Source organism: Sinocyclocheilus grahami, unplaced genomic scaffold (assembly GCF_001515645.1).
Source record: "Sinocyclocheilus grahami isolate Dianchi unplaced genomic scaffold, SAMN03320097.WGS_v1.1 scaffold285.1, whole genome shotgun sequence".
Taxonomy (NCBI): Eukaryota; Metazoa; Chordata; class Actinopteri; order Cypriniformes; family Cyprinidae; genus Sinocyclocheilus; species Sinocyclocheilus grahami.
The window spans coordinates 442,827-453,271 of NW_015505464.1; the positions used below are offsets into that span (position 1 = coordinate 442,827).

The 10,445-nt window shown below is 37.3% G+C and overlaps 2 protein-coding genes across 6 annotated transcripts in view; one reads left to right on the forward strand and one right to left on the reverse strand.

Annotated features, from left to right (window-relative positions):
* Window positions 1–1,895: 1,895 nt before the first annotated feature.
* Window positions 1,896–10,445, reverse strand: part of mtdhb (metadherin b) — an 11,513-nt gene continuing 2,963 nt past the window's right edge. The window contains exons 2-13 of the mRNA XM_016292426.1: window positions 6,752–6,841; window positions 6,568–6,652; window positions 6,180–6,392; window positions 6,035–6,088; window positions 5,777–5,944; window positions 5,133–5,192; window positions 4,909–4,971; window positions 4,695–4,816; window positions 3,860–3,967; window positions 3,692–3,778; window positions 3,507–3,615; window positions 1,896–2,813 (exon numbers count right to left, since the gene is read on the reverse strand). Of these exons, the coding sequence (XP_016147912.1) occupies window positions 2,743–2,813; window positions 3,507–3,615; window positions 3,692–3,778; window positions 3,860–3,967; window positions 4,695–4,816; window positions 4,909–4,971; window positions 5,133–5,192; window positions 5,777–5,944; window positions 6,035–6,088; window positions 6,180–6,392; window positions 6,568–6,652; window positions 6,752–6,841 (1,230 nt within the window). The 3' untranslated portion in view covers window positions 1,896–2,742. The remainder of the gene's footprint in view (window positions 2,814–3,506; window positions 3,616–3,691; window positions 3,779–3,859; window positions 3,968–4,694; window positions 4,817–4,908; window positions 4,972–5,132; window positions 5,193–5,776; window positions 5,945–6,034; window positions 6,089–6,179; window positions 6,393–6,567; window positions 6,653–6,751; window positions 6,842–10,445) is intronic.
* Window positions 9,455–10,445, forward strand: part of cep85 (centrosomal protein 85) — a 25,833-nt gene continuing 24,842 nt past the window's right edge. For 2 of the 5 annotated variants that reach the window (XM_016292418.1, XM_016292423.1), the window contains exon 1: window positions 9,460–9,574. The gene's annotated coding sequence lies outside the window, so the exon portion shown is untranslated. Of the gene's footprint in view, window positions 9,575–10,445 lie in introns of all 5 variants that reach the window. The other 3 variants (XM_016292420.1, XM_016292424.1, XM_016292419.1) reach the window with 2 other exon arrangements.

Here is a 10,445-nt window from a genome sequence, read left to right on the forward strand (position 1 = left end):
CTAGTGGTCCCATGATTCTCTGTCCTTTCTCCCTCTCTTTTTCTCTAAAGTTTGACATTCTGATCCTGTGCTCACTGGTTCACTTTATCAGTCAGGATGCTGCAGAAACTTCATCAGCTGGTCCACACACTGACCGTTTTGCAGACTCTGTGACGGGCCACTCTGTTGGAAGGATGTGCTTCCTGACAGACAGACTCTTCATCTATCCTCTGTGCCCATGGGCACCATTTAAAAACCTATGTTGCCTTAGAATCAAGCTGCACTCTCTCCTTACATTTGTTTCATTATTACTGAAGCATAGTTTCGGCTGCCTGTGTTTGATGTGTTGCACTGGGTGAGGCCGAGTCATAGGGAGGGGTAAAATTAGTTTTCTGCCACGTGATGGAAACTGAAGCAGGCCGATGTACTACATAAGCAACATTGTTTGCTGCACAACTCTGTGAGTCTGGTGCATTTCCTGTTCAGTAAATTAGTACTTTTGATGTACTGTATTGTTATACAGGCAGGTGGATTGATATTTTATATATCTTCCATTTCGAGTATTTCAGTCAGAACTGGCCACTTTGGTAGTAATAACCACTTTACATATACAGATGTTCTCCTTTTTTCAGGTTTTTTTTTTAAATTCCCAAATTGTCGTAATTGCCTTTGGTTGTCTTAGTAATAACGTTGGGTTTTATAATCAACGTGCTGCCTCACATTTTCTACGTCTCGTGTGTTTTGTGACTGGTGTGTTTTTTTAGAGATTTTTGGATGTCTTATTTTATAGGACCTCATTGATTTTTTTTTTTTAATGACAGTTACTTTGCTTTTGAGATATCACATCGGCCATTAGAAAACCTATATCGGTTGACCTCTATAAACCTTATCGTAAGGTGAAATCATTTAACAGTCAACAAGAACTAACAATATTTATGCCTCTTAATGGAATAATTGAACCAAACATTTAAATTTGCTGAATTTTCTCATCCTCGGGTCATCCAAGATGTAGAGAAGTTTTTGGTCATCAGAAGAGATTTGGAGAAATGTAGCATTACGTCACTTGCTCACCAATGGATCCTCTGCAGTGAATGGGTACCGTCAGAATGAGAGTTCAAACAGCTGATAAAAACATCACAATAATCATCATGAAACCACACAATGTCCATCAGTTAATGTGCTTTTGTAAGAATCAAATCCAATAAGACATTTTTACCTTCAATCCATTGCATGTCTGAAATATGTGTATAATCCATAATATTGCTTTCTCCAGTGAAAAAGATGTCTGGTCTGAATCAGGAGAGAAACATGCAGACTGAGCACAGTTTACAACTGAAGTAAGTAATATTTATTTCTATAGCATCTTTCAAGAGCAAGTGTCACAAAGTGCTTTGCAACAAAATTGTAAAATGAAGACTAAAAATAGACATGACAATAAAAAAATAAAAAAAGCAAATTGGACAAAAGCAAGTTTGAACAAGTGCGTTTTCAGCTGCTTTTAAAAATGTCCACAGATCTCAGTTTCAGAGGAAGAGCATTCCACAACTTGGGAGCAACTATAATTTACTACTACAAAGGACTAGGGACAGTGGGGAGGACTTTGCTAAATTTCTCCAAATCTCCTCTGATGAAGACACAAACTCATCTTTGATGGCCTGAGGGTGAGTAAACTTTAAACAATTTTTAAGTTTTTGGGTAAACTATTCCTTTAATGCTAATATTAAGAAATGAGACCTTATCTAAAGTGTTACCTACATTTTAAAATACACAGACAGTCTTTGGGCTCCATTGACTTTCATTTCATGGACATGACTCCCACAAATATATATTTTCAAAATATTTTCTTTCTTTTCTCTGGAACAGCATGAGGGTGAGTAAATGACAGAATTTTCATTTTTGGGTGGATTTGTCTCTATAAAAAAGTTGTATAATTAAAAATCGTTTGTGCCAAATAAATAAAAACAACTGTCAGAATAATCAGACAATGACACAGGTGTGCAAAGAAACTCTAATCTTTATTACTCATTAAACATGACTTATTAACCAATAAATACGAAAGGAAACGGCATGCAGCTGACAGATCGTTGCTGTCATCTTGCACAACACAAGTTAAGGCATTGAAATTTTCCTGACACTGCTGTACCTGGTGTAACATTGATCACGAAAAACCCGGCCGACGTCACTACTACTTCACCAGAGCGAACGGTTAATAAGTTGTTTGTCTGATAATAGCATCATCTACTCGTGCTCACCAGCAGCAAGTCTCTCAGAGTTCATTACGGTTTTCACATATGGCTTGATTTGTTGCTTTTTCCTCCTACAAACCGGCTAAGTTAGTGCACTCTAATCTGCCTCAGTGTTTCATAAATTAAGGATGAGACGACGCTCTCATGTAACAGCTCAATGATCTATTCTATAGGTTCCCGGTGGATCCTGTGCGTGTATCTTAAGTGTTCTTGATACGTCCCCAGTGCTTTGCAATGATCGCCAGGATCTTTTTACAAAAATTATTTTGCTGCAAATACAAATCATATCAAATTGACTGTACTTAGCAATTAACATACATAAAAAACCAAATGAAGTGTCCCTTCATGTGACGTGTAACATTACAGTACTTTGTCTAGATATACCTAATGGGATGTAGACACTTTATGGGATTCACAACACGGTGGATTCAAGGGTATCAAAAAACAAGTCACTCAGGAAGTATGAAATTCTGTACAACCCCAAGATTGCATATGTTGTCTCATCACTTCTGTATCTTCATGTCTCTCTTCTAGCTTTCTTCTTTTTGACTGGTTGTTTCGGAGACTCCCTACTGTCATCTGCTTTTTCTGGTGGAGAAAAATGAATAAATAAAGACCTGAAATCAGTTTCTACAGGTTTTATGAAGGTAAATATAAGACTTTTAAAGGAAAGAACTTTTACTGTACCTACTAATCACATTCTTTATTACGATTTTTTGTCTTGTTTTCCAGTACAAATGTCTTAAGATTCATAAATCAAGATACATTTACTTGAGATACAAAATGGCACGAGAAGTCTTGTTTTTCTGAGTATGTATTCAAATGAAGTGAGTTTGATTAAAACATGACTTCATATCTTCATTTGAAATGTATCTTGATTAAGGGATGTTTGTAGATATTTGTACTGGAAAATAAGCCAAAAACTCTGATGATATTCATTTTAACAATGCATGCAACATTTAATGCCATAATGCCTTTATGTATTTAAGATTTAAGAACAATGCATGCATTATTTAATGCCATGGTGCCTTTATGTATTTAAGATTTAAGAACAATGCATGCATCATTTAATGCCATGATGCCTTTATGTATTTAAGATTTAAGAACAATGCATGCATTATTTAATGCCATGGTGCCTTTATGTATTTACGATGTTCTAATCCTATTTAAGACCTTTTAAATGCCTTAATTTGTGTAAGGGCAATATAAGATTTTTTATAACCTGCAGAAACCCAATGAAATGATCTTCCAACTTAAAGTCTATATGGTGGTTGAACGTACTTTGTGTTGGTACAGGAGTGGATCTGTCAGTCGGCTCAGGTCTAGTCATTCTCCGTTGCGTTTGCGCTGGAACTGATGGTACGGCACATGCCGTGTCGTCTACACGTGGCTGTTGAGAAGTCGACACAAATTTAGGACCTTGTTTTATTGCTAATAGCCAATGAATGTTGAAAAACATCTCTCACCCCTGCTGTGGCAGCTGAGACGTTTCCCGCTGCGCTCTGTGCCGGTGTTGCAACAACGCTCGTGTCTCTCTCAGCTTTCACCTGCGGCTGAATATGATGCATGTATTCTGCGTTAGGTTTGAAGTAACAGATCAGTTATTTGGAAATGACTTCTGGTAATATCCTCACCTGAGCAGAAGGTCCAGCATCCGCCATCTTCTTCTTCTTTTTCTTCTTCTTAGCTTTACCGCTGCCAGGGGCGACTGCTTCGTCTTTATCTTTCTCGTTATCATACTCCTGTAGAATGGAAAGAAATGAAATATCAGCGGTTTTCATTTTTGGCCCGACTACTTGGTCAAAGGAACTAAAAGAATAGTTCACCTCAAAATTAAAATTCTGTCATCATTTATTCACTCTCAAGGCGTTTCAAACCTGTATTAATTCATTTCAGCTGCTGAGCACAAAAAGATGATTGTTTGAAGAATTCTGTTAACCAAACAGTTGACTTTAGCCATTGACTTCCATAGTATGGAGAAAAAAAAAGCACTTTTGAAGTCAATGGCTATCTTTGTGTTCGACAGAAAAAAGCCATGGAGACTTACATGTTAAAGATCACAATTTCTATTTTTGGGTGGACTATCCCTTTAATATGTCAATGTTTCACAGTCCTCTGATGTCAGTTAATGGTCACATGACATGCAGGTAAACAAAATATTTCATCATTTAAAAAAAAAAATTTTAAGAAGTGTTTTGTTTTATTTTAAAATTATTTAAATTTTCCATTTTTATTATTTCCCTCAACTCACAAACCCAGTTTAGGAAAATTCTGTTGTCATTTTACTACTTGCTTTATTATTTGCATCACCTAATCTTTTTCTCTAATCAACCAATATTTCTTCTTAATGTAGAAACACATCCTGGATTCTCAACCCAGGTCAGAACCTGATTTCGATTTGCTCTCATTAATTCAGAGAGGTAAAAATGAGTGCATTTTCACAAGCCCACAGCTGCATGACGGACTGACCTGTGCCACTTCTGGGACCGATGGCTCCAACGGCGCTGCGCTCACAGGCTGTTGCTCAACATAGTTCCCCCACTCCTCTGACGGAGCGTTCCAGTCACACGATAGATCTGCAGATGTGCTGTCTTAGGAACACAACAGCAACTCTCAGTAAGTAAGTCTGTGACTCTAAATTTGTGAGTCGGAACAGGTTTTGGGCAAGTATAGATTTTCTTACTTATTCCAGACCACTCGTCATCCAGTGGCACAGGAGGCTGAGCACTCCAACTCAGGTCAGGCACTGCAAACACAGAGGACTACATGCTTTATCTTCATGGATCTAGTTTTTACACCGAGATGTGATAGATCATGCTGTAAGTGGTACAGAGAAACAGTTCCTGGCTGAATATGAGCAAATCTAGTTTAGTTATGCATTCATTTCATGAATTCTGAATAAATTACCAGCAGCCAAGCCACTGAATGAAGCTGGAATATGAGATCCATCCACAATAGTCCATGAGCCTGTATTAAGAAAAAAATATATATATTATATACACATATGCCTATGCACACCAAAGCTGAATTTATTTGATAAAAAAAACAAAAAAACATTAATATTGTGAAATATTATTACAAGTTTAAATAACCGTCTTGTATTTGAATATATTTTAAAATGTAATTTATTCAAGTGATGACACAGCTGAAATTTTAGCATCATTACTCCTTCAGAAATCATTCTTATATGCTGATTTGGTGCTCAGGGAGCATTTCTTATTATCAATTCTGAAAACAGTTGTGCTGCTTAATATTTTGTGTGAAAGTTTGTTTCAAGACTCTTTGATGAATACAAAAAGTTCAAAAGAACAGCATTTATTTGAAATGGAAATCTTTTGTACCATTATAAACGTCTAAACTGTCACTTTTGATTAATTTAATGCATATTTTCTGAATAAAAGCATGAATTTCTTTAAAAAATAAAATAAAATGCATCTCCTGCATGAACACCAAGGCATATATGGAGCATGTGCCACAACCTGACCATCATTTTAATAAGAAAGATATATATTAAAAGAAGAACTTGTGATTATTGAAACTTTTTTCAGCACCTTCCATATCTTGGGGCCAGACAGAGGGTTCACTAGACTGACGCTCAGTAGGAACGGTCATACAGGTCCAGCTCTCTGCCTGAACACTGGCCATCTGAGGAGGAAGCTGCAGGCCCAGATCGCTCCAGCCAGAACTGTTAACAGCTACTTCCTCCCAACACGGCATCACTATAAGACCACAGGAGGCATGATCATTATCAGTGCAAAAAAATATTTCTTCAACTCACAGTTTGTTAACATTGAAAATTAACGGATTACCTTGAGGAACAACAGTGTCTCTTATAAAACTTGCTTCAATTTCAGGTGGGCCAACTAAAAAGGAGGAAAAAAATAATGATTTTGATTCCCCTATTATACATCCTCCTGTTATGTACCATAAAAATTATAACAGCTGTAAACATACCCTCCACTTCTCTTTGGATTGGAGGTGTAGAAACGGTGGTGGTGGTGGTGATGGTGGTTTCTGGTTCTTCTGGTGCGGTCTGGTCTTCCTCCAGGGTACTAATGGCACTTGAAGCCGCTGTTGCTACCGGGCTGCCTGACCCATCACCTGGAGCCTTGTCCTTCCGCCGCTGCTGTCGTTTCTCACGGTTACTGACCTTGGTCTCCCAGGTACCTGACAGATTACAATTATGTTCTGACCACTGTATGCAAATAAACTGTAAGTGCTGAGTCACAGCTATTAAGCAAATACCGTCTGTTGCGAAAACACACATGCAAATATCTATCTATCTGAAGCAAAATAAATTCTTGTATAACAAATCATGGGATTCATATTAATCAAAACATACCTTCATCAGGCTCTTTGCCATCAACAGATGTAGAGGATTTTTTCTCTTTTGCAGGAGGCTTTGGCTTTTTCTTGTTCTTCTTTGCCTAAAACCACCAGGAACATCAGGATGAGTAAATTACAGTATTTAATTTTGGGGTGAACTATCATTTTAAAACTACAGTAAATGATTAAAATAAATGAACCTTGTCAGTCTTCACTTCTGGTAGCTCTTGACCGTCCACCTCTTTGGCCTCTTCCTGGGGTTCAACAGCAAGTCCGTTCCTCTGGGCTTTCTGTCAAACATTTAGAAAAATGCGGACTTTTAAAATAAAAACCAATAGGAAGTAATGGATGTAAAAGTTTTGCAACGTGTAACGTTTTCCCCTTTTTTCTAACGCAATGTCAGCTTCAATGTTCAACGTGTTTGTACATGCATGTTTTTTTTTTATAGAACTGGGATGCCTGAATGTCAAATAGTGTTATTTCGATCGTGAATGAATCGGTGTATTTAAATGAATCTTTTAAATGAATGACTCGTTTTGTTCGTTGGTTCGAAGCGCGTGACGGCTTTCGGCTTTTCATAGCTTTCAGTCACGTGACCGGCTCAAAGACTTGGAGTAGGGATGGGCGATACCCCTTATTTTGTTTTCGATACGATACCGATATTTTTCAAGGCAGTATCGTCGATATCGATTCGATACTTCTGCACTAAACTTTTAAATTATGAAATGTATTAAATTACTAAGAGTAAAATGGGTAATGAAAACCACTTAACTTTGTTTAAAACGCATTTTAACCCAAATGATGTGTCATTAGTAACCCTTTGAAATAATCAATAATAATTTTTTTTTTTTTGGAAAAGTGTGAGAATTTTTATTTTATGGTCAGTCACAATTGTAACCGGTGGGATAATGTGTATACTGAATTAACATATTTCTGCAGTCTTAAAAATTGTTATATATCTTAGCCCAGCTATTTTAAACTGTTGATCACATTACTTGCTAACAAAGGTTATTCGTCCAATTCAATGCATATTGTACGCATTATTATTATTATTATTATTTTTGTTAAATAAACAAAAACACTGGTAAATAAATGCACCTTAGTATCGATATTTTTAGTTTGAGTATCGATACTTTCGATACTCGCGTCATTATCGATATATCGATACGCCCATCCCTAACTTGGAGGGCAAAACATCCATAGAACTGCAGCACAAGCCTGTCAATTTTTCATCTGTTTCACAGCCGCAAATATTTAGATCACCTCTCAAAAGAATAAAACAAAGGTATGTGAACAAAATGCAAGTTTTGGCCATTTGCAATCCATATTAAGCACCCGCGGCTATATTTTAATAATTAAACAGTGCGACAAAACATTGTAAAACACTTAAAGTGCCTTAATATATTTAAAACCGTAATATTAAAATATCAAATTCAGTAATCTTTATATTAATGATTCATAGTTTACATAGGCAAGCAGATGAGGCTGGAATATGAATGCAGTCCGCGTAATGGTACAGTGTTTTCCTTATAATGGTTTTCTATGGGAAACCATTTAACGTGAAACTTTGCACATTACGTTTATATTCTGGATATATAAATCGTCAGTTTGTTGTTTTACACACATGCACACAGACATTATTTCATACACGACATAGTCGTGAGATGCAAGAAACATATGGCAAGAAATCTGTAGACGCGCCCATAACAACAAAAGACAATACTTTATTGAAGCTTTTCTGATAAGAAGTGTGCGCTCGTTTCTGTCCAGTCTGCTCGTTTTATCGGGTTTAACCACAGCGGTCGTTTTTTTGTCTGGCAGTGGCAGCAGATATGCGATCAAATTTCTAATTTGAGGCTGTATTACATCGATTCTGGCACCCAACATCACAACAAGATGATATTTGAAGCTCCTTATGTAGCCGAATCTGCGCTGGTTTGAATGGGCCGCCAGCAGTTCCCCCTTTGTTTTGCTGCCTCCAGCTAGCGCTGTGACCTGGCTGACCCTAGTAACCTGTGGTTGTCCTGGCCGTGCGTCACTCAGAACACAACAGGCCAAAACAATGTATATACAATTACAAATTATTATATATAAATCGTCAGTTTGTTGTTTTACACACATGCACACAGACATTATTTCATACACGACATAGTCGTGAGATGCAAGAAACATATGGCAAGAAATCTGTAGACGCGCCCATAACAACAAAAGACAATACTTTATTGAAGCTTTTCTGATAAGAAGTGTGCGCTCGTTTCTGTCCAGTCTGCTCGTTTTATCGGGTTTAACCACAGCGGTCGTTTTTTTGTCTGGCAGTGGCAGCAGATATGCGATCAAATTTCTAATTTGAGGCTGTATTACGTCGATTCTGGCACCCAACAACACAACAAGATGCTATTTTAAGCTCCTTATGTAGCCGAATCTGCGCTGGTTTGAATGGGCCGCCAGCAGTTCCCCCTTTGTTTTGCTGCCTCCAGCTAGCGCTGTGACCTGGCTGACCCTAGTAACCTGTGGTTGTCCTGGCCGTGCGTCACTCAGAACACAACAGGCCAATCAGAAGAGAGGCTCATGAATATTAATTAGACAGGTCAAAATCGATCTGTTCTCAGCAGAGCTCCCGAGAGGAGCTGTAAAAATATATTGAGATGAGTATTTTTGGTACTTATATCGAATATGTATTCTTAAGGACATCAAAACCTCAAATAAAACTCCAGAAAGGTGTACAATATGTGACCTTTAATGCAAACTGTGTAAAAATAACTGGCGGTCAGTGGAGCAAAGCTTCGTTTTGCCCTCCAGGTGGGCGTTCCTATAATTGTGTGACGTCACGTGAAAACGATCAATAGCATTCGAGTGTGGGTTGTGAAACGCAATCTCATTGGTTGGACCTACTGAATAAATACGCCCTTCACTGAACCATTCGGTGTTTTGAACGAGGCGAACTGAACAAACGACACACATCCTTCGCGAGAAACCCAAGGTGTGAAAACAATGTATGTAAGAACGTTAGAAAATGCCATCAGGTAAAAAAACGACTTTACTCACTCGTTGAGTGTGGTTTTCATCCTCCATGCTGAATCTCTTCGCTTGTGTGTGTTCGAAATCTCCCTTAGGTGCTGATAGCTGTTTTTAATGCCTGATCAAAAGTTATTGCGAATCTGATAGCCTACTACTAATAACAACAACAACAGAACACATTACATAATTGTTGTTATTAAATGAAATATCTGGACATTTAACACTTATTTGATAACATTACAGATTGATCTGAATAAACGGGGTATGTGCAACTTTGGTGTATAAGACAGCAGGCTAACCGGGTAGCTGTATTTTGTGCGAACGATATAAATCATAATGTGATTTTGTAGAAATTATAATCAGGTGCTCAAAAAAAAAAAAAAGAGTACCCATTAAAATGTCTTTACATCAAGGAACCGATCATAGAAACAATGCACAGTACAAGCGCAGCCTTGAGCTTCTTGAGTCTGTTCAGTAAAGAGCGTTTTGATTGGTGGATTAAAAGCTCACCGCGATTGGCTGAACGGAACATCCTCCAAAAAAAGATATTTATGAATCTTAACCTGCCAGGAAGGTCTCAAAAATACAGCACACAAATTCAAAGCAGTCCACGCGTGTGTGATGATCTGCAAATGCATATTCAACGATCCATAAATACATGCAACATCATTCATAAATGTGTGATGAAAATTAATTCAAGAACTTGATATATACATATTTGTGTAAACATTTTAAATTTATTTAGGTAAGATGCTTTTGTGTGAGCATTTGGGGACATATTTATGCTTTTACTTCTGTATTTATGAATTGTGTTTTGAATTTACGAATCGGATTTTGTAAATGTAAATTGTGCTGTGAATTTATGAATTTTGTTTT